The sequence below is a fragment of the Carassius auratus genome, chromosome 45 (genome assembly GCF_003368295.1).
Source record: "Carassius auratus strain Wakin chromosome 45, ASM336829v1, whole genome shotgun sequence".
NCBI lineage: Eukaryota > Metazoa > Chordata > Actinopteri > Cypriniformes > Cyprinidae > Carassius > Carassius auratus.
The window spans coordinates 13892337-13916060 of record NC_039287.1 but is presented as its reverse complement, the minus strand read 5'-3'; the positions used below and the strand labels follow the sequence as shown (position 1 = coordinate 13916060).

The following is a 23724-nucleotide window of genomic DNA, read 5'->3' as shown; positions in this document are numbered from 1 at the left end:
TTATCATCAGCAGCATTATCATCAGCAGCGTTATCTTCAGCAGCATTATCTTCAGCAGCATTATCATCAGCAGCATTATCTTCAGCAGCATTATCATCAGCAGAATTATCATCAGTAGCATTATCTTCAGCAGCGTTATCTTGAGCAGCATTATCTTCAGCAACATTATCATCAGCAGCGTTATCTTCAGCAGCATTATCTTCAGCAGCATTATCATCAGCAGCATTATCTTCAGCAGCGTTATCTTCAGCAGCATTATCTTCAGCAGCATTATCATCAGCAGAATTATCATCAGTAGCATTATCTTCAGCAGCATTATCTTCAGCAGCATTATCTTCAGCAGCATTATCATCAGCAGAATTATCATCAGCAGCGTTATCTTCAGCAGCATGATCTTCAGCAGCGTTATCATCAGCAGCGTTATCTTCAGCAGCGTTATCTTCAGCACCGTTATCTTCAGCAGCGTTATCTTCAGCATTATCTTCAGCAGCGTTATCTTCAGCATTATCTTCAGCAGCGTTATCTTCAGCATTATCTTCAGCAGCGTTATCTTCAGCATTATCTTCATCAGCGTTATCTTCAGCAGTGTTATCATCAGCAGCATTATCTTCAGCAGCATGATCTTCAGCAGCATTATCTTCCTCCTCTAAAGTCTCACTCTGAGAAGCCGTCAGTCTGCTGTCAGTCCTCAATGTCATTGTCTGAGGCAAGTGTGTTGTCTGGCTGGATACTTCTGCCTCAGACTCTACACGGCGCTGAAGCAGATGCCTCTTAAATGATTTGCTGTAATTAAATGTCCTTTGACACCTGGCTTGACCACACTCAAAATAACTTGATGAACTATATACATTATGCATTCTTCTTAGATGTGAAAACAAAAAACGAACATAGGCCCCAACAATCTTTTTGCACTTAAAGCAGATATATCCATCATAAATGTGCATTTCTTCAATCACAAGCAGCTCTCTCAGGTGCTTTTTAAATCTCAATCGCAGGCCTATTTTTGGTATCATAGCTTCTAGTGATATTTCATCTAGCAGCAGGAGGGTTTCTTCATCAGTTTGTTCATCTGTAAAGAGAAAGAGAAGAAAAAAGACGAGAATAGAAGAAGGTAAGAAAACTGTCTCACTCAGAACACACTAGGTTATAATGAACATACAGAGAGGTGCATTTTAATTTTACATAAATAAAGTTTACCTTTAAAGCTTGAACTTCCAAGATCCATTATTTCAGCTTCTTCTGAACAAAATTATCCTTTATTCTGCAGCCTGTCAGTGGGAGTATTAGATTTTATTTTTTAATCTCTAAACTACGGTCATAAAAAGTTATTTTGTATATGCATAACTCCTGAATAACAATTTAAATGTTTTGTCGATAGTGAGCACAAATGCAGGTGATAAGAGGTTTGATTAAGCAAGTCATTGAGTCGTTCATTTAAACGATTCGTTCAAACGGCCAATTCATCAAGAATGAGACAGATGTTTGTGAATGGGTCATTGAATCTTTCACTCAAACTATTTGATCAAAACACTGAATCATTCAAAACACGATTGAGTGTTTCTGTGAGATGCGCTATGTTGTGATCTTTGTTTGGATTCATGCGCAGTGAACCAGCTTTGGGGGGACCCAGCTTACAAAAGTTGAGAACCCCTGCACTAGGGAAACACCAATACCAATTTTTGCCTGATACAGATTTTTTTCATTTGCTCACTTATTTGAACTTTAAGCATTAAAACACATTTGTTTTGATTATGTTTTCAGTTATCAAAGGACAAAAACATGCATTAAGAAATACTGGATAGTTTATTGCTGCATAATAATCTTTCACTAAACAGGGACATTTAATATTCAAGAGAAAAAACTATTATTGTCTTACAAACTCTATTTTGAACAGATTTAATTTGTTTCTGCAAATATTTAATTACTTTACAAAGGGAAGAATGGATTATTCAACAGATTCAGTGTCTTTATGTAGTTAATTAATAAAACATACAGTTTTTCATGGAATGGTATAGAACTATATGACTAAAGTCAACACCCACTGTGGATCCACCCAGAGGCGCATCTTCTACCAAAGCGCTCTTTAAATTTACAGCTCCTTAAAATAGCAATGCACCAGCAATGTGCCTGAATACACCTCTTTTTTTAGACCAGCATGCCCATGGGCGTACAAATGGGCACAAATGAATTTGCTAATTAAACGATGTTGTGCTGGACGGGAAAATGCAAACGTTGCCGAACTGAAACTAGCGAACACACTTGTGCTGCGCCTTGCATCGCATTGCACGGGGTACGATAGAGCAAAAGAGACTCGATTAGATATATATTTTTGAAAAAATGACCGCTGACTTGCAGTTAAGATCTGAGTTTTTCAACAGAAGTTGATTTTCTCACCCTCAAGCTATCCTAGGCGTATATGACTTCCTTTTTTCAGACGAATCCAGTTGGAGTTATTTTAAGAGGTCAAACAGGAAGTCAATCAAAAAGTTGACGTTTGGTGTTTCTATCGCTATCAAAAGGAAAGTTTGTTACATTTTAACCCATATACACTACAAAATATCATCATATAGATATTAACATATGCACATTTTACAGGTTACAAAATGACATTTACACAATATTACGAATACAGCTCAAGATAACAGTATTATTCTACGGTCACTCTTCCTCATGCACTAAATTAACTGTATCTAGATGCTGTAAATTTAGCTAAGGTCAAACATGATGTGTGAAGAGTGTTATGTATTCAGTAACTGATAAGAGGAAGTGTGCTGAAGAAGTGATAAGACAGACTGTTGCTTCAGACTCTGCAAAATTCTTGTTGTTTATAGAAGTCTGTACTTGAGTGTAAAGAAGTTAATGACATGATGTGCTGATTGAGCATTAGTGATGAATGTCACCGGGGTGGACCCTCGGGCGACCGGCCACCCCTAACTCCAACCCTACCATGAGGAGCCGACACCACAGGTCCGCAACAGATGGACAACGCAGACAAGAGGTAACGTCAAATGAATAACAATCTTTATTGAACACAGTATATCAATGAGCACATGTGTGATAGACTTCAGTGTCCTCTAGGTCTTCAGCTACGGGTAGATACTGATCACACGTCACGGTTTCGCCTTGACGGCGATTCACCAATGGGGCGGCTCACTTCAGGACTCAGGCAGAGAGTATACAGGTAAGGATGCCTCTCCGTCAAGGATACTTGCGTCGATACACAGTAAAACAATGGTTTAAAAAGCTTACTCCACTAGCAATGCTGCATTCTTCCAGGACTACAACAGTGAGTAGACAGTTCAGGATCCTTCGCAATACAGAATACTTGCATCAGGGCACAATGGAGAAGAATGATTTAAAAGCTTACTTCTTCAGCGATGCTGCGTACTTCCATACTCAGACGGTAAGTAGGGGTGTGGGGGGGGGTAAGAAGCCTTCTCAGTACATAATACTGGTGTCAGTACACGTGAGTGAGACAGTGGCTTAAAAGCTTAATTTGCCAGCGATGCTGCATACTTCCACGACCCAGACGGTGAGTAGACTGGTAAGAATTCTTCACAGTACAGAATACTTTCGTCGGGGCACATTAGAGAAAGAGTGATTTAAAAGCTTACTTCTTCAGTGATATTGCGTACTTCCAGACAGCAATGCTGCATGCTTCCAGGACTCAAACGGTAAGTAGACAGGTAAGGGATTTTCTCCACAGCAATATGTTCCTCCCAGCTCAGCTGTATCATTCTGGGATTCCGACGGGGAGTAGGGATCATAACTTTTCACAAACGTATAAACAAGGGTTGAGGACTGCTTCTCAGCAAAAACACCCCACTCGTGTTCACCACAAATCCACAGCAATGAATCCATGTGTACAATAAGGCAAAAGCCCTGCAATTCACTCACACAGTAAGGCTGATCAGAGGCCTCAATCCATTCGTTACACTCCCGTGGGGGATATTCAATCCTCAATTCCTCTTCAGCACACTCTGAAACACTTAACTATGTTAATTTCCACAATTAATTATTAATGTCACACACACCTACCTAGTGCCTTTAGACTTAAAAGACGAGAGTGGTAAATGTTACAGACATATTATCATGGAAATGTTCAGTCTATTATTTATTTTTATTTCCACTTCACTTTTATCCCAGGAGATAGAACTATTTGCACTGTATTTACAGTGGGACAATACTCATACAATACTATAACCTAGAAATAATTTAAAGGCGTGACTTGCAAGTCACAGCAGCACGAATTATGTGCGCAGCAACATCTGACTCAAATATTATGTTAATTAACAGTGAGCGGTGGTTTCAGACATTACTCTTATAAGACTCTTATTCTGAAAGAATTTAAGATCGAGTTGAAGGCGGAGCGATTCGACCAATCAGATGAAAGGAGCGTTTCAGCTCCGCCCACAAGTGCGAATGAAATATTGAAGCCATAAACCGTTTTTAAACCCCAAACGACAAAATGAGAAATCAAGTCAAAAACTCATTTTCCGTTTGTTAACCTAGATGGAATAACGAATAAATGAGCCATTTTTCCATTTCTCGTTATTGAATTCATGTTCTCTCACTTGAATCCTCTTGAGTCTTTCGTTTTCTGTTTTTTAAATGAGAACGGATTTGGAATGGACGGAAGATACCCTGATTCCTGTTTCACTTTTCGCAATTCTCAAAATTCTTAGAGAAGGTTTTCAATTCAAGACTTGATAGTTTTATTGAAAGAAAGAAATTACTCTCAGATAATCAGTTTGGTTTTAGGAATAATTGTTCAACTTCGCATGCACTCTTTGATATAATTGAGGAAGTAACTAATGCTGTACACAACAATGAATATGCAATAGGGTTATTTATTGACCTAAGTAAAGCATTCGACACATTAAAGGTACAGGTTGTATGACCTGCCACTAGAGGGCGCACTACCAAAACAATAACAATCGCGTGGTTTGATGACGCTAAGAAGGTGCGTTGAATGATGGGATTTGTTGTCTTCTACACAACCGCTGACGGCCATCAATCAGACGGAAATATAAATCATGGATTTAACGGATGAGGTAAAGTTTTAAAAATGTTGTGTTTGATGTCATAATTTTCAAATTTGGGTTCATCGATTTGCACGAGTAGATTACATACAAAATTAATGCAAATATGCGATCAGACAATGGATCTGACGCGTCCTCGCTCGGGTCTAGAGATACGTTGCCCTGCGTTTGACGTCTATCTGCCCCATCAGCATGTCTTTCTAGTTGAAGTTTGTCCTGAAGCTCTTTCCATCTAGAAAATGCTCTTGTCCCAAACTCTTCTTGGGTCGTTTGGTTGGCCCGTATGTTTACGTTTACAGGAGCTGTCCTTGTCGAACCAGCAGCAGACGGTAAACAGTAATTATGTTCCATAAATAAGTAACACAATCCACCATAAAACGTGCAAGAAGAAGTAAATAAGGAACTGCTTGAAGCAAGCTAGTGGTTTGCTATAACGCTAAACACTACTTCCGAATTTGTCCACGACACTGTTGTCATGTGATTATTTAATGTCATTGACAGGCGACTGCACTGCCCCGTGTCACGGTTTAGAAGGGGAATTTTCTCATACTTTACAAGTAGTTTAAAACATTAGAGATATTGTTAGTAATCAGCTGGACAAAATATATAACACTACCCTAGTGGTTTTTGGATATTTTACTGCAAATATCTTACAAATCGTACCTTTAAATTATGATATTTTAATTAATAAGCTAGAACAGTATGGGATTAGAGGGGTAGCACTACAGTGGGTTACTAGTTACCAAAAAAATTGAAAACAATGTGTGATCATAGGAGATTATCAGTCAAGTTATCAAGAAATTGTTGAAATTAAACTTTAGGAAGCAGAAACACAGTACAACTTTGAAAAGTTTTAGCCCTACAGTTAATGGGGTACAATTGTGGAATAATTTGGAGATGGAACTATGTCCAAATATCAACCTGTTCAAATATAAATATAAACATTTTTTTTTTTTTTTTGAAAAGTATAAAGAAGAAATGATTTGTCACTAGGGTTATTTCTAACATGATAAGTTATTGTAAGTGTATATAATCCATTATTATTATTTATTTATTTTATATTGTTTTTTTTGTTTGTTTCCTTGTGTTGTTGTTCCTTGTGTTGTAGTACAAAGGAACACTATGTTCCTTTGTACTATTGTGAAATCAGATTTTTTTATTGTATTCATCTTGGGGGTGGGCACTTATAAGCTCTTTTGCTTCGGCCCACTTCTTTTGAGCAGAATGGTTACTGCCTAAATAAATAAATAAATAAAAATAATCAAGGAACCATTCCTCATTGGCTCACTCAAATCCTGAGGGTGTTTTATCATCCCTCTATATAGATCACTGATCACCAGATCAGGCGGTTCTTCTAGATTCAGGAATTCAGGGAGAAGATGCTGAGCTAAGAGCCTTAAAACCACGCTAAGCTTGTGCAGGCTTCGGCCTTGACTATTCATTCATCAAGATCCTCAGATTCAAACTGGTCTCATCAATTCACTTCAGCAAAGACCAACTGGAGCCCCAAAGTGCATCAGGACTCTTTATCAAACAGGAGAGACTTGCTAGTATCAAACTTAGTCTTATTAATTGATACATTAAGTATCATATGCATCTTTTACAAACGTATGTTTGAACTAAGAAACTGATGTGTCCTTCAGGCTGTAGATCTGCTGAATATCAAATTGTACAATAGCTTCATGTCTTTGTTTCTTTTCTTTTTACTGCTTAAGTTTTTTTCCCTATGCCCACTGTATGCATGTGTGTGTTAGACTAGTTTAAGTGTTTATGTAGTAAATAATATCTTAGTTGTATCACACTTGAGGTTGTTCATTTTTTGTTCATAACTGAAGCTTCTAATCATGCAGATTTTAGCTACATGCTCTGTGCAGTATTGCACAGTAAGAAAGTTATTTTCCTTAACCAGGAATTAACATTCTTAGAATTGATAGACAGTTGACACTGAGAGGTCAAGTAAAAACTTACAGCTGATCTAAATATTTATAACTTATCATAACTAGTTATGATTGATTATACTTATTTCCCCTTTGAGCTGATTCATAAATTATTGGTGGAGAGTGCGGGCATGATAAAACAAAGGTTATGAGCTTAAGACACTGTCAACCTAAAAGTGTGTGCTTGATAGTAGGGCTGTACTAACAGACTCGAGACATTTTTCTTTAGTCTCGGACTCGTTGCGTTTGCACTCGGACTTGTATCGGACTTGGCCATTGGACTCGCCAATTATTCTAGTTGGTGAGTCCATCAAAAAAATAAATAAATAAAATTTGTCTTTCAAAACAAAACCAGATCTGCATGATGTCGCGACTGAAAACGTGTGGAAAACGCTAGGCATGCTGCTCTCCTTTTTTCCAAAGCACTCTGTAATCTGCGCTTGCGCTCCAGTGGCGTCTGCTGTTGCTGGGCAACCAAGACACGCTCTCCTTGAAGACGCAGAAGTTTCAGTAAAAAATAAATGGATTTCCAGCACTAAACATCCCTTGCAGTAGCTCTGCTAATAGATTCATTTAAAAAATGGCTATCCTTGTACAGCTGTGATCATATGTTTCTACATCTTGGCTTAGCTTTCAGTATTGTTCCAGGAAAAGATGTGCATGACCAGCGGTGCACTTACTGCGACCTGAAAAGTTTAGATGTTTCTAATTTAAATTTTCTAACGTTACCTGTTATATTGTGCTTTATTTACGTCTACACCTAGATAGCCTTATGCAACAATTAAATATATACTGATGCAAAAAATTACTTTCAATCCAAGTCAGACGGTGGGGCGGTATTTTAGTTTGCAAATTTATTCAAAGAATATAGGAAATGAGAATACAACTCATAACTTGCAAACAGATTAGTAAGTATTAAAATCAGCTTCAAATATAGAAAATACAAATCCCAAAATTAATATAGTTTTAAAAGCAATCCATATATGATGGATGTTGCCCAATTAAGAGTAATACAAAATGCATTATAATATTCAAAAGTAATCAAAATAATAATACAAAGTATACAACAATACCTGTATATCAAAAGTCAAAATAGTATTTGTATCTGTAACTATCACAAAATTTTTCGTATCTGCATTCGGATACAACGTCGTACAGTACTTGATAAGACCATTATGACTTATCTTTTTTTTTCATATTATCATTGAACAAGTATGTTGTGTTAAACTAAAATAATTATTAATTTCTAAAAAAAAATATTTATCATGCAAGCAGAGGGATGTCATGACAAACATTTAGTGATTATCTGAACACAACTGAATCAATTCAATGTGCACACTTTCATTACGCAGAACACTTTAAGCGAGTCTTAATGTTTAGTGAACTTCACTAAACAAATGCATGCGTGCCGTGCAAAACAGCAAAAGGTAAGGATGCAAACATGTAGGACAAGTAGACAATGTACCCGTATCTAAGCTGATTGTTAGCCTACTCTTGAGAAAGAACTGGTTTGGTTTCTGAGAGACTGAGACGCACAGTACGGCTGTTTGATTGGTGAGTGAGCTGTGCTTATTCCATTCATTTGTATCGTATCGTAGCCTAAGCTTTAAATCATTGCTTTTTAAATATATACAAATACTATAATGTGTATGATGTATTATTATAGGTAAAATTACTCTTGCAACGCTCTGATTTTGGAGAGATGCACAGAGAGGCGACAACAATGCGGTGTTTGATTTGCGCTCTTTTTGCTCATAAGGTTTACATTCATTTACTTCACACTTGTGACTTTAGAGATCTCCGTATAATATTGCGCTGATCCCCTGGCTCACCTGTTATCTAGCAAACACCAGAGTGTGTCAGCTACAGCTGAGTATTCAGGCAGAATTATTCCTTGTCCGTTATTCGTTTTTAAAGCCACTATCCGAGCCATTTCAAATAAAGTATTCGGCTTCAGGCAAAAACCTAATTATTACATTACATATTTTATTTTTACATGCAACATAGATAAGGTCATAGACAGTAACAGTTCCACGCAATATTGTAATCCTAAAATTCACATCGTACTTGCAAACACTTTGTATGCATTATGGTTAATGCATACTGGAGTAGTCAATTGTTTCCAACAGCGCTCGACTTGTCTATGCAATCCCTAGTACAGTATGACAAAAATTTTGCTGTATTTATGTGCGCATGCCCAGTAGAGCCAAACGTGGCCTTGCCGTGCGCATTTGTCATATCCCGAGCATTGTGTGTGTGTGTGCACTGTGCCAAGGCATCAGACATTTACATTTTTGACCACAGACATAATGTCAGCAAAAGCAGCATTATTAATAAATAAAATGAAAATAAAGTACATAAAAATAATTTGACCTTACAGCTCCAAACTCTGGGCCAGTGTCCTTTATAGTTTAGCTCCCCGGGTCGGACTGGGGGTAAAACCATTACTCATTACCAGGGCCCCAAAGGAAGAGAGGGCCCTTGAAAAGTATGAATCTGAAATATATTTTATTTTACCTGGATATTTTAATGGGTGGGGGGCATGGGGGCCCATTAGGAATGCCTATGCATAGAGCCCAGGATCTTGTGTAGCTTTCTTTGAAGCTTTTAAATGCAGCATGTGTGTATGCAGTGTGAAGTAATTTGAGTTTAACCTAATAACCGGAGTTTCTGATTTTTCACTTTCTCTATTCTCCGTTTCCCTATCTTTAATTCTTCTCAGCTAATGTAACAAACTCAGATGTATCCTTCCTGAATGCTATTGCTCAGTTACTAGTTAATTAAATCTAAATTTAATTACATTTAACTGTTTATCTAGAGAATAATTATTAAGTTATTGGGGTTTTTTGATAGCACAAGTGAATAACACATGGTATGGTCCCCATGCTTAGACCCGCAGCAGCTGTGACCAACCATGGTGTGCTGCCTAACACACATCTTGCAGTTAAACACTAGTGCTACCAATTGTTCCTAATAATCAGATTGATTACCCTTTTTTAATAATAGCAGTCAGCTATTTTTAAATCCGTTTAAATTCTATACCCACTCTTGTTTCATTCTGGTTTGATGTTCTCTCTGAACCTCAAAAGGAAGCAGAGACAATTTTTTATTTCTGATTTGTTTATTTTCAACATGCGCTCTTATTTTATGACCCTGTTACACAAGTCATCTAGACCAATACTAGGGCATAATTATAATCCTGAACACCAAGTAATAAGCATAATCTGAATAGGAATGCTTTCCTCTTTCTTTTCTTTCATCTACTGCACTTACTCAGAGATTGAGCCTGTTGTGATCTATCAGTAAGTTCTGAGTGATAATGTGACCATAAGAACCATAAGTCTTAAGTCATCAATTAGAACTCTGCTTATGCCCCTGTCAGCAAACATATGCTGACACAGACCTACCTTAGCATTCTGCTATCCACAGCTAAGATAAAAACAGAATACAGTAGGCGGCCAGCCTTTCTGGGGCTTACCGCCGCACATAACTGTAATTCAGTCGCTTATTAAAATCTTTCGCGAAACTACCGCCAGGTGGCGCAAAGGGACGGATTGCGAAATTAATGTAATTGTAAAATGAGATAAAAGAAGGAAGGAAGTAAAACAACAATAACATTATGATATAACATTGTAAAATTAAAAAAAAAAAAAGTTTTTTTTTACAATTTGTTAATTTTTAAAATGTAGGATAGTCTTAGACTACAGTCTACTAAACAAAAATTAAATGAAGACCTTAACACAAAGGATCATATGCATGCTATTTTTATTAAACAATAAATAAATATAAGGCCTATATAAGCTAAATGTTTTAATTTAATTTTCATTTCGATTCATTCTTGGTTTAAAAAAATCTTCAGGTTCCATATGCAGAGCAAAATGGGAACGGTCCAGCATTTAGCAATAATTAGTATTAACTCTGTTATTATTCTTGATTTTTCAAACTACCAGCATTTTTGAATTATGCCTTATGTGTGACCAAAAATTAAGTATTATTTGTTTCAGCTGTTTGATCGCTGGTGCCTCGCGCACATAATGGAAACAGAAGTCGTTCACCAGACATTCGGCGTGAGCACTTTGACATATTGTTAATTTTTTTTTTTTATCAATACTGAAGCGCACACAGCCTATTTACCTCATGAATAATAGTTAAGCTTCAAATGGGCAACATCACAAATATGGAAACGTTTGATTTCTCCCGATTGAGAAAGCCCAAGCTTAGCTTTAAATGATGATGATTATTATTATTATTATTATTATGTATTACTTAGCCTATATTATTGTATACTGCAATTATATTTATCCACTAGAATTATATATTTTTAATTATTGTTTTGTTCTGATAAATTTGTTAAATTTAAAGGATTTGTTGTAAAATAATAGCCTAATAATTTTATAGCCTAAAAATAATAAAATAATTTTCTAATAGCCTATTTATTTCCTCTCACAAACTCAACTCAAACTTATTTTTTAGCGTGTTAAAAAAAAAATGCAGCAAACGAAAATAGGTGATTGATCCGTTAAAATGAAACCTATACACAACTCATATATTTTTTTCCTCTGACAAACTCAGCTCAGCTGTGGACGATTTAAAAATGTTTGATATAAAGCAGTGGTTCTCAACCCACCGCCCGTCACGAATTCTAATGCGGCCTGCACCACATGCTGAGTAAAAAAAAAAGTTCAGTTTGTAAAATTTTTTTGTTTACATCAATGTAAAAAAAATATGCTACTAATGAAATATAAGCTATATCCTAATGTTTTTAAGTGATTTTTTTCTTCTTCATATATTATTTTCAGACATGAGCACTGGCATAAGCATTTAACGAACACATACAAGCGCACACTTTGGCAGAATTCAATTCAAATAGTCATCAACAGCCATTAGGTAAATTGCCTTTAAGGTAAAATTGCGCATCAGAATGGACACATTTGTTTTTTAAGGGAGGAAAAAAAAGAAATTAAAAAAATGCCAGCGAATGAACATATACAAACTGTCAACAGTCGCAGTATCAGTATTGAAGGAGAAGTGCAGGATTTTCATTTTTTTTTTTGCCCCGCAACTCACTTGAAGAAGTTCAGATAAATGGAAACACCATACACTATGTAACAATCCTTAATTGAAGAAATGTGGCAAATATCTCAAGAGAGAACCTCATATTATTAAATTCAAAAGTGCTTTATGTGGTTTTATTAACAAAGTTCGGGAGAAGCACGATCAGATAATCATCCAATTTGGCACAGGTGCATCTCGTTTAGCTAATAATCTTAAATAGCACGCAAGCGTATATATATCCAGTCTTCCTACCTCCTGTCCCACGACAGTTTTTCGGCATAGACCGTTTGTCAGCATTCGGTTCGCTCTGTCCGTCATCTTATCACAGGCCCAATCTTCCTTCCGACGAAGATATCTATCCGCCGAACACCAACAAGCGTCATCGGTCAGCTGCTCTTCTCACCAAGCCACACGTTGTGGCCAAAAGCTCGTGCAAATCCTTGAGCTCGCCTCACTCGACAACACGATTTTCTCGCCAGGACCGGGCTCTATTATAATGCTGGATCGCAGCCGTGCTCCAGTTCTCCCCGCAGTAAACCTCTCTCGCTTTTTCAGCCGTGGCGCAGTTCGATGCTGCCTCCACTAGCGGCGAAGACCGTGCGTTATTGTAGTGGCATGTCGTTCGTGAAAGAATCGTTTTTTCGAATGAATCTTCTAGGCGAACGAATCGTTCTCAGTTTACACTCATTCATGAAGAATTTTTCAGAGTTGTCATCCACAATGAGCGAGTTTCATATGAGTCTCAGAGATCGAGAGCTCTCATTCGTGAACGAAAGGACTAAACCGGTATACATGTCGAGTTGATTAAACGGATACATGTCGTTCGTAAACGCAATGAACTGGTACATATCTTAACAAAATTGATGAGAGTAAACCGGGTCAGTTAGCCATTTAGCATGTCAATCTTGCAAAATGTAAAGCGCAGTTATAGGTACTGTGCACATATTGTTTACATGTTTAGCATACAAAAGATAAATTCCACGTTTAATCCCCGATTTATGAACGTGAATATATAGATCAATATATGAACCGTCTGACCAAACAATTAAAATGCTAATCATGCAAGAAAACCTCGTGATTTGCTCATCTGAACAATTTAAATAGACGTTATATATAGAATGCGCTTATGAAGACGCCAAAATTTGTTAAACGGCGTTATGACTTAACTCTGTCCGATGACGATGCCACTTTTTAACCACGAAGCAAAGGCTTTTTGCAGATTTGTCATCCACACCGAAATGTCTAAAGACATTACATTTGCTTTACTGTGCATGTTTAAACCTCACTGAGATGATACAGACATAAGTTTCATGCAATTATTCCGGCAGGATCAATTATTTAGGGACATATTTCACCATTTACTGGCATGATTATTCAGAATTTTTCACGCTACTGCCTCGTGTTTGGCTGCAGAACAACAAGTGTGAGTAAATTTTCTATCGTCTTTTTAGGACTGTTATATGAAAAGCATGCAAAGTAAATGTCTTTAGAAACGGCTTGAATTTGAATTACTGCAATTAACGTTACTGCTATAGACATGTCTATTGGTACAATGGTTTATAAAACTAAACATGCTACATCGTTTCAAAGCCTCTATTTTCACAGTCCATACTACAACAGGAAAACAGCATCCCAAATTTATCTACTCCGGAGGCTGTTTAAAAGGGCCCGAAGGCCAAAACAAGAGGAAAAGATGCTTTTCCAACAGGACTGTATTAATTCAGACAAGGTTTGAGCAATTGTCAAATCAGCCAACAACTACAGCAGCCAAAGCAAGCATGAAGCTACTTTTACTTGCAACACGGGCCTGCACATCTCAGTATTTCCATCCTGTTACTTCTGCTAGCAGTGCAGGCTACACAGGTTCTTCAAGACATCACACACCCCAGCCCCTTCCCATGACCCACAGCTACAGCAGCCGAAGCAAACGTGAGGCCGCCTCCATTCGTAAACACGCCCTCAACTCTTCCGCTCCCTCATGCTACTAACCATTTTTCTGTTCAGTGGCCTCCAGCTCCAGATTTGCCAGAAGGCAGAGGGTACCAAGACCTATTATTGGTCAGGCCGATTATTTTATTTATTTATATATCTATCTCGAACCCTCTTCAGCCAACCCCTCTAACGCCAGCTCATCCCCTTTCACTAAAACTCCTAATCTACCATAGCTAACTCTCCTAACAAGCCCTATCTATCTGTAATGGTCAATCCTCACTTTAGCCATCCTTCCGCAGGAGCTTTCTCTGTATCTCCCCACCGCCGCAGCATTGTCCGCTCCCGCAGGAGCCTTCTCTATATCTCCCCACCGCCGCAGTATTGTCCGCTCCTGCAGGAGCCTTTTCTGTTTTTTCCTCACTACCGCAGCAGTCTCCGCTCCCGCAGGAGCCTCTACCTATATTTCACCACTGCCGCAGCAGTGTCTGCTCCCGCAGGAGCCTCTATCTATATTTCACCACTGCCATAGCAGTGCCTGCTCCCGCAGGAGCCTCTACCTATATTTCACCACTGCCGCAGCAGTGTCTGCTCCCGCAGGAGCCTCTACCTATATTTCACCACTGCCGCAGCAGTGTCTGCTCCCGCAGGAGCCTCTACCTATATTTCACCACTGCCGCAGCAGTGTCTGCTCCCGCAGGAGCCTCTACCTATATTTCACCACTGCCACAGCAGTGTCTGCTCCCGCAGGAGCCCTTTCCATCCTTCCCTACTGCCGCAATTCTCGCTGCCGCAAGAGCCTCAAAAAAAATAAATAAAAATAAATAAATAAATAAAAATATATATTTTATGTCCATTCTCCAATTCAACCTCATCAGGCTCGCTTTTGTCTAACTCCGGAACGCCCAATCTAAATTCAAGATGGACCCTCCTTTCATCAACGACTCTGGTAAAAAAAAATATTAGTAATCAAGTATTCTTAAAAAAAAAAAAAAAAAAATCCATCGATTAATCGAGTAATAAAATAAAATGTGTTTTTGCTTAATTATACTGATGTGCGCATGCACAGTAAATCTGATGGGTAGAATAAAATGTCTGGAGATGTTGTTCAAGTCCTTATTTAGTGAGACCGCAGACGCAGAAATTACCGTGAGCGTAACGCGCGCTTCAGTGTGTGTGTGATAAAGGAAGTCGCGCTCCTGCTCCATTCATTAACAGAGACACACAGAACATGCAGGATTTACATTTAAATACTGTTCCGGCTTAATATTTAGAGATATTAATTCGTGAATTGGATGTAAGTGCAATTACCTATTTTGATTCATTCATTCATTCAAAAAAAAAAAAAAAAAAAAAAATTAATAATAAAATAAATAATAATAATAATAATAATTGGCAAGTTCTTTGCCATTCCGCGTTCAACTGTAAATTCCGTTTTTGTGACTGGATTCCGCGATCCCCTCCACGTTTTCTGCATCGCGGAAATTGTAGGGCCCTAGTTGTGGTATGCTAGCTCTATCTTGCAATGGACACATGCCACAACGTTCTCTTTACGTCCTCAAATCAAAACACTGCTGACTCCTTGCAGTACGTGATTTTCGGACGCAGCGCTTGTCTCCTTCCGCCAACAAAAAAAAAAAATAAATAAATAAATATATATATATATATATATTCCTCCTTAAATCATGTTGTGTACTTAAATAATAGAAGCCTCTCAGTTATCGTTTCTTCGGCCAAAGTAAGGGCCCTCCAGCCATCGTTACAATCTCCTTGCCTATTTCAGCATCGGACAGGGCTCTCCCTTCCGGTGCAGCTGGGCAGTGGCTCCCTTCGGTCGCAGTGTGAGCCTTTCATCTGTCATTGAGTTGCGCTGCGCGCTCAGCGGCAGACGGGGTTATCCCTCCCGGTGCAGCAGAGCCACAGGCCCCCTTCGGTCGTTGTGACAGCCCTCCATCCGATGCATCAAATTAAGCCTCGTATACAGTCGCAAGGGGGACTCTCCCTTCCGGTGCAGCAGAGCCGCAGCTCCCTTCGGACGCAGCGAGAGTCCCTCCATCAGTCGCGTTTTCTTGCCTACTCCGTATCGGACGGGGCTCCCCTACCGGTGCAGCAGACCCACGGCTCCCTTCGGTCGCAGGGTGAACCCCCCCGTCTGAGTTATGTTGCATGCTCAATGGCGGACCGGGATCTCCCTCCTGGGGGAACACAGCCGCTGGCTCCCTTCGGTCGCAGCAGGAGCCCTCCATCCGATGCATCAAACCGTGCCTCGAATCTTCTTGCCTATTCTGCATCTGATGGGGCTCTCCCTTCCGGTGCAGCAGACCCACGGCTCCCTTCGGTCGCAGGTTGAACCCCCCATCTGAGTTATGTTGCATGCTCAAGGGCGGACAGCGTTCTCCCTCCCGGGGGAAAAGAGCTGCTGGCTCCCTTCGGTCGCAGTGAGAGCCCTCCATCAGACGCATCAAGCCATGCCTCGCATCGCAAGGGGGACTCGCCTTTCCGGTGCAGCAGAGCAGCAGCTCCCTTCGGACGCAGCAAAAGTCCCTCCAACAGTCGTATTCCAGTTAGCGTCAATCAGGGCTCTCCCCTCCGGGGCAGCACTCCTGCTGCAGAGTTGCGAACCCCCTACGGAGGCTGGGAGAACCCTCAGCGGCAAAAAAAAAAAAAACGTGCCTCCATAAACCCGCAATGGGGGACTCCCCCTTCCGGTGCAGCAGAGCCGCAGCTCCCTTCGGATGCAGCGGGAGTCCCTCCAACAGTCGCGTCTCTTTGCCTTCTCAGCATCGGACTAGGGCTCCTCTTCCGGTGCAGCAGACCCACAGCTCCCTTCGGTCGCAGTGTGAACCCCCCATCTGAGTTATGTTGCATGCTCAACGATGGCTAGGGATCTCCCTCCCGATGGGGTACAGCCGCTGGCTCCCTTCGGTTGCATTAGGAGCCCTTCATCCGACGCGCCAAACCGCGGCTCGAATCTCATTGCCTATTCAGCATCTGACGGGGCTCTCCCTTCTGGTGCAGCAGACCCACGGCTCCCTTCGGTCGCAGTGTGAACCCCCCGTCCGAGTTATGTTGCATACTCTATGGCGGCCAGGGATCTCCCTCCCGATGGGATACAGTCGCTGGCTCCCTTCAGTCGCAGTGAGAGCCCTCCATCAGATGCAACAAACTGCGCCTCGTACTCAGCCGCAAGAGGGACTCTCCCTTCCGGTGCAGCAGAGCCGCAGCTCCCTTCGGAGGCAGCAAGAGTCCCTCATTTCTTGATATCAGGCATCGTGCTCCTCCCATAAGCGGCACGGAGGGCTCGCTGGTAAGACGTTGCAAGCCGCAGCTCTCGTCGAACACTGCACGGGCTCTGCCGGTCGCTCTGCATTTTCTTCCCAACACGCATATTTTGGGGGGCGACTAAATTTTAGGTCTCTGGCTGCTGTCCTATGTCTTTAAGCTTCTTTTGGGGAGTTATTTGGGTTCGGGCTATGCTCCGGGCCCAGACCCCTCCCCCAGGACAGCACGCCAAAATATGCCTACTATTTGCCTTCAGATTAGATGTAAGGGTGAACTCGTGAAATGTGGTTTTATTAACAAAGTTCGGGAGAAGCACGATCAGATAATCATCCAATTTGGCACAGGTGCATCTCGTTTAGCTAATAATCTTAAATAGCACGCAAGCGTATATATATCCAGTCTTCCTACCTCCTGTCCCACGACAGTTTTTCGGCAACCCTCCTCCACCCCAACTCCTCACTTCTAATCTATTTATCCCAAATTAGGGATAGGGGGAGTTATTTGGGTTCGGGCTATGCTCCGGGCCCAGACCCCTCCCCCAGGACAGCACGCCAAAATATGCCTACTATTTGCCTTCAGATTAGATGTAAGGGTGAACTCGTGAACCATATTTGGATCAAAATAGGCTACATTTGTGAACGCACATTTTCTGAAATGTTGCGCGTCAGGTCATGCAAGCCTGCATCTTAAACCCTCTGTTAAACTTTCTGCGTCCGCTATGGACCGCTAGGTAGGCGTGATGTAAAAATCGTCATTGGAGAGTGTGTTCCGAGGCTCTGAGCAGACGACCGCGCGGACATGTGCCCCTGGTCAGTAGGCTTCAAAAGCAAAATTGCACATGTGCAGGCAGAGTAAAGAAGCTATTGAATGCGTCAATAAAAGAATATAAAGACAGTCAGATGTACAATAATTCTGGGCAATTGCAGAGCTGGCCATCAGCCTGCACATTCAGAAGTATAAATTGAAGAAGTCTGCGTCCGCGCTGGCCGTGTACGCGTCCAGATTGCTAATGCGGAAAGTATAACACAGGCGTTACAATCACAACTTCTTTGTGTTACTCCTTTCAAGCTGAATCTCACAAAATTGGTCAGCTCCCGACAGCATCAGGTGTTTTATTTATGGGGAGTAGAATTGTATATTTCAATGAATTATATATCATAATAGTTAGGCTATAATATTATAAATCAGGTTGGTTTGTATTGCTGACGTAATATGTAAATTATATGCGTAGACTTGCACTTAGACCATAGTGCGGCTCGATGGAAAAAAAGGTTGAGAACCACTGATATTAAGGTTGCTTCCCATTTTATACAGGAATTGTTCATTTAAAAAAATCTAATTATATTGTTAGTTCTAATTATATTGTTAACACAAGTTCATTTAGAACTTTTTTTATTTATAAACACCTTGAGAATTTAAAGTTAGTTTAATAGTATTTAAATTCAAGTTTTAAAAAAAGGTTTTAATTGCTTAAATTATTTTTATTAATTAATAATATGTTACAATGTTTATTCTTGTAAATAAATACGTGTTTATTCTTTAGGAAAACAAGGGGAAAAATAAGGGACAATCCGAATATTTGTTTTGCTTTACCTATTTATGTAAGCTACAATTATTCAAATAATAATAATAATAATAAAATAATGTCATTAAAAAATACCATTGGCCTGAGTAATTTTGACCATTATATAATTGTGACTTTAAAGATTAGTCATTTAGGTGGTAAAAATACTGTGAAATTAATAATGGCATGGATTTTGGAGCATAACAACTGAAGGTTTATGAAACATTATCCAATAAAGCATTTTTTTAAACAACGGAACTTAAAGTTGTGAACTAAAATATTATTTCAACCATACAGCATGTGAATAAATAAAATGCATAATATTCATAACATTTCATTATTCATAAAATGCATAATGTTTCTGGTGTTTGGATTTGTACTTCAATATAATGAGCTCCAAGTTTAAGATTAGTCCTAGACTTCTCTCTCTCTCTCTTTAACAGCATTAGCTCAATGATATACGTCTTCCTTCCGTTAGACTTCTCCTGCCTTGCTAAATGTTGGGCTCATGATCAATAAGTTCGCCTCAATCTGATTCAGTAAAGTCAAACCGCAGACAGTGAAGCCTCGGAGACCCGCGCACTGTGAGGCGGGAACAGAGGACTCCGCTTGGTCTTAAAGCCTCCCGCAAACATCCACGATCACAAATAACAATGATTTTCGTAAAATAATTATTAATTATTAATTGATGATTTGTTATTATCATTATGGTCTTGTGAAAGTAATGATTTGGGCTTCGTGAAAATTATGAAGTGTAGTGCAGGCATGTTTAAGCCCAGTAACACACCGTTCCTCAGAGTCAAAACACAGACCCAATTCTGTTCAGCTGGAGGGGGTTGGGTTTTGGATAGTTATTCATGGCTTGTGGGATTGAGATAAAGGTGTGAATTGCTCTTTCATATGTACAAGTGTCTTATGAGGCTTTCACTTGCTGAACCGGTTTATATAGGACTGTTGTTTTGGTTATATTCACAGTGCTGGCTCTCTCCGACGAGAGAAATGCAACATTCACACATTACACTATTCCTTTTCGTTTAAAAACATTTCAAGCTTTCTGTAGATATATTTTTAATGTACCTATGTGAGACACCACAATATTATGTTAATTAAAAAATTATACATTCATTATCATGAAAAATTAAAGTGATGAGATGGCGCCTCCCTGTCATTAATACACATTAATAATTTTTGCACAAACACTTGAATATGAGCTTCTTATCACGAGTAAAATTCATGCCAACAGCCAACATATTTAGCTTGATCAGAACAAAATCTCCAGATGCTCTCCAGCTTTCTGGACTTTTGATGTACCAGCAACAACCTGAACATTTCAGAAACTTTACAACATCATCTGTTACTGTAAAATTAATGCATATGCTTCAACCTCATTTACATGAACACAATCCACATAGTTGAAACACTTATTTTCAGTGTCCTTCTGCAGTGAGTTGAAGTTCCCTTTGACATAAATACTTGAAGTATTTCTGTAAAAACACTTCCTTTCTGCATAAATACTGGTCACACAAACAGATGAGGAACACAACACAGTCCACTACAGAGAGAGAAACTAGAGTTAGTTTACTGAATGTGGAAATGAAAATATAGAAAAGGGTAAAACTCAGAGAAAAGAAACAACATGGATGATGTATAAAAATATGTGAACGTCGTACGAGGTAAAGTCAGAACAGATATCACAGATTCAACGTCACGAGAATCCAGTCATATATATGACTGTAAACATTTGAACCGCACCATAAATGTCTGGAAGTGTGAATGATAGCATGTATAGAGGTTCAATAATGGACTCAGAAGACCGAATAGAAAGGATTGTTGATATCTACGTCAGTGCAGAGGCTGGTTAATGGTTTATTTTTTTTTCCTGAAAGTGACTGATCGTTTTGCTAGAGAAGACACTTATTTGTCAACCAGGGTCATGTGGATTAGTTTAAAGCTTCCCAAATATGGATTTTTGAGCTTTAGAAAAGGTTTATTTTGAGACCTGTTCACGTTTTCCTCCAAAACCAAAAATGTATCATCGGCTGAAAAAAGAAAATCATATACAGTGAAACTCGGATGAGTAAATAATCAGGAAACCATTTTTGAGTGAACTGTTCCTCTGCATTTACTCACAAAACACAAGAACAAAAACCACACTAATAAACGTCTGACAAGCGTTAAAGTTAGTCTACAGTTCACGTTTCAGAAGATGTGAGTCGTATGATATGAGGAAGTGAAGAGACTAACATCATATCTATCCTCTTCAGGAAGTGATGGTGTGATGATCTCCAGAGCAGCTGCAGTAGTGTTTGTGCTGCTGTGTGTTCTTCTGCTGACTGCACGCATTATACTGTGTGCCACCTTCACTCAAGAGAGACAACAGCTGCTGACTAAGATCACCAACATCACTCAAGAGAGAGACGAGTTAAAATCAGAAAGAAATGATCTTCAGAAGAAGTTTGCGGGTTAGTTTCTTCAGTCTAACTGGTTACTTGATCTAAAGCAGACTCAGATTTTAAAGTGGACTGTCCTGGATCTGTTGTGTAGCTAATGCTTGTAATTGACCTTTCTTTAGCTCTTTATGTTTGTAATGATTAATGATAATTTAGAGAAAAAACATTATCTTTTGTGATAATCAATCTTTGGCCTCAGATGAGACACAAACCTGTCAAATACACAGTGTACTTCAGTGTCTAGAGAGCACTAATGAGATCAGTTTAAAACACTGTGTCAGAAACCTTCATTTGAGAAACAGGTTTCCTTCTGAAAGTCATTGTCTGTTACAGTATACAACATAAACAGAGCGTACAGATACAGTGAAATTAAGAGATAAACTGTTAAGAGCTCTTCACTCAAAAAGAAAAGACCTGAAAATTGAATATTCAATACAGTATACTGTCAGTTATTGTACAGTAATAATACTATAAACAACTACAATAAAATATACACTACTAGTACAAGTAATATAAATAACCTTTTTAATTGGGTATAGATAAAAATTTAGTTCAAGTATCCCTAGCCCTAGTAAAAAAAACAATTTATTAAAAGTATATTTATTTCATATTAAGAATAGTTCAAATCTATTGATATATTTACTGATATATCGCTCTAGACTTACTGATATAACATTTATATTTCAGCTTTATTTGTAGTGCTGCTTCTGCACAGTGCACATCTCTCAATATGAATCCTACAGTGTGTTTAAATGTCACTGTTGATGAGGATTGTATGATCTCTGGATAATATTTAATGTCTCTAAATGCAAGATATTTCAAGTGTACCTGAAGTATAATTGCTATAGTCCCACTTTAACACAATCAAATAAACTTCAGTGTATCTTTAGTTACACTTCAACACTAGTTCTGCACAATTTAAATGAATAAAGTACAAAGTTAGTTGTTTCAGTTTAGCAGACTTTAAGTTTACCAGTTTAATATACCACAAGTACAAGTGCAGTGTATTTTTATTAAGTACATAAATATGTAAATGTATTTGTAGTATACTTATCATTTTAGTGTATTTCTATTTCACTAGGGATGTCTTATCTGTGTTCATAGATGGATGGAAGTGTCATCAATCCAGTCTTTACTTCTTTTCCTCTGAGAAGAAGAACTGGACTGAGAGCAGAAGATACTGTAGAGAGAGAGGAACAGATCTGATCATCATCAACAACAGAGAGGAACAAGTGTGTGTGTGTGAGAGTGTGTGTGTGAGAGAGAGAGAGAGAGTGTGTGTGTGTGTGTGTGTGTGAGAGAGAGAGAGAGTGTGTGTGTGTGTGTGTGTGTGAGAGAGAGAGAGAAAGAGAGAGTGTGTGTGTGTGTGTGAGAGAGAGAGAGAGAGTGTGTGTGTGTGTGTGTGTGTGTGTGAGAGAGAGAGTGTGTGTGTGTGTGTGTGTGTGAGAGAGAGAGAGAAAGAGAGAGTGTGTGTGTGTGTGTGAGAGAGAGAGAGAGAGAGTGTGTGTGTGTGTGTGTGTGTGTGAGAGAGAGAGAGAGTGTGTGTGTGTGTGTGTGCGTGTGTGTGTGTGAGAGAGAGAGAGAAAGAGAGAGTGTGTGTGAGAGAGAGAGAGAAAGAGAGAGTGTGTGTGTGTGTGTGAGAGAGAGAGAGAGAGAGAGTGTGTGTGTGTGTGTGTGTGTGTGTGTGAGAGAGAGAGGGAGAGAGTGTGTGTGAGAGAGAGAGTGTGTGTGTGTGTGTGTGTGTGTGAGAGAGAGAGAGAGAGAGAGGGAGAGAGTGTGTGTGAGAGAGAGTGTGTGTGTGTGTGTGTGTGTGAGAGAGAGAGAGAGAGAGAGGGAGAGAGTGTGTGTGAGAGAGAGAGTGTGTGTGTGTGAGAGAGAGAGAGAGAGAGAGGGAGAGAGTGTGTGTGTGTGTGTGTGTGAGAGAGAGAGAGAGAGTGCGTGTGTGTGTGTGTGTGTGTGTGTGTGTGTGTGTGTGAGTGGTGTTTAGTTTTTAAATCAAAGAGAATGTGCTGAAATGTGTCTTTGCTTGTGTTATAAATCATCTTACTGCTTGACTTCTCAGGATTTTGTGAAGAATATTTGTGGTAGTTCTGGTCATTTCTGGATTGGTTTGACTGATATTGAAGAGGAGGGCAGATGGAAATGAGTTGATGGCAGCAACATCAACATCACCTCTGGGTGAGAAATCACTGAACTGAACTGATTATTATCTAATAAATGATCGTCTCAGTCAGTATCATATCACACAGAAAGCAGCTCTGATCTAACTCTGATCTGTTGATGCAGGTTCTGGAAGTCTGGAGAACCAAACAATCAGGGAAACGAAGACTGTGCTAACACTCGTTCATCAGGATGGTTTGATACTAAATGTGATAGTAGTGTTAAATGGATCTGTGAGAAGAGTATCCTTAAATAAATGATACATTATAATAAAAAATGTACGTATATGCATTATGAACAAATAA

General features: G+C 39.3%; 2 protein-coding genes across 3 annotated transcripts in view; one reads left to right on the top strand and one right to left on the bottom strand.

Moving 5' to 3' along the window:
• LOC113063326 (nesprin-2-like) overlaps positions 1–23724 on the bottom strand; it is a 603140-nt gene that overhangs the window by 98905 nt on the left and 480511 nt on the right. The gene's annotated exons all lie outside the window — the stretch shown is intronic.
• Positions 21049–23702, top strand: LOC113063338 (CD209 antigen-like protein E). 2 transcript variants are annotated; one of them, XR_003278666.1, is made up of 4 exons: positions 21054–21271; positions 22364–22491; positions 23322–23437; positions 23546–23702. XR_003278666.1 is itself a non-coding variant. In XM_026233661.1 (3 exons), exons 1-3 carry the CDS (start codon positions 21088–21090, stop codon positions 23403–23405), a joined length of 396 nt encoding a protein of 131 aa, XP_026089446.1. In that variant the 5' UTR covers positions 21049–21087; the 3' UTR covers positions 23406–23467. The 2 variants fall into 2 exon arrangements, 1 of the variants encoding a protein (XP_026089446.1); XM_026233661.1 differs by lacking the exon at positions 23546–23702 and having other exon boundaries at positions 21049–21271; positions 23322–23467.

Coding starts and splice junctions, on each gene's coding strand:
- LOC113063338 (XM_026233661.1), top strand. CDS start 21,088: ATGATCTCCAGAGCAGCTGCAGTAGTGTTTGTGCTGCTGTGTGTTCTT. Junction 21,272..22,363: donor TCTTCAGAAGAAGTTTGCGG/GTTAGTTTCTTC, acceptor CTGTGTTCATAG/ATGGATGGAAGTGTCATCAA. Junction 22,492..23,321: donor TCAACAACAGAGAGGAACAA/GTGTGTGTGTGT, acceptor TTGACTTCTCAG/GATTTTGTGAAGAATATTTG.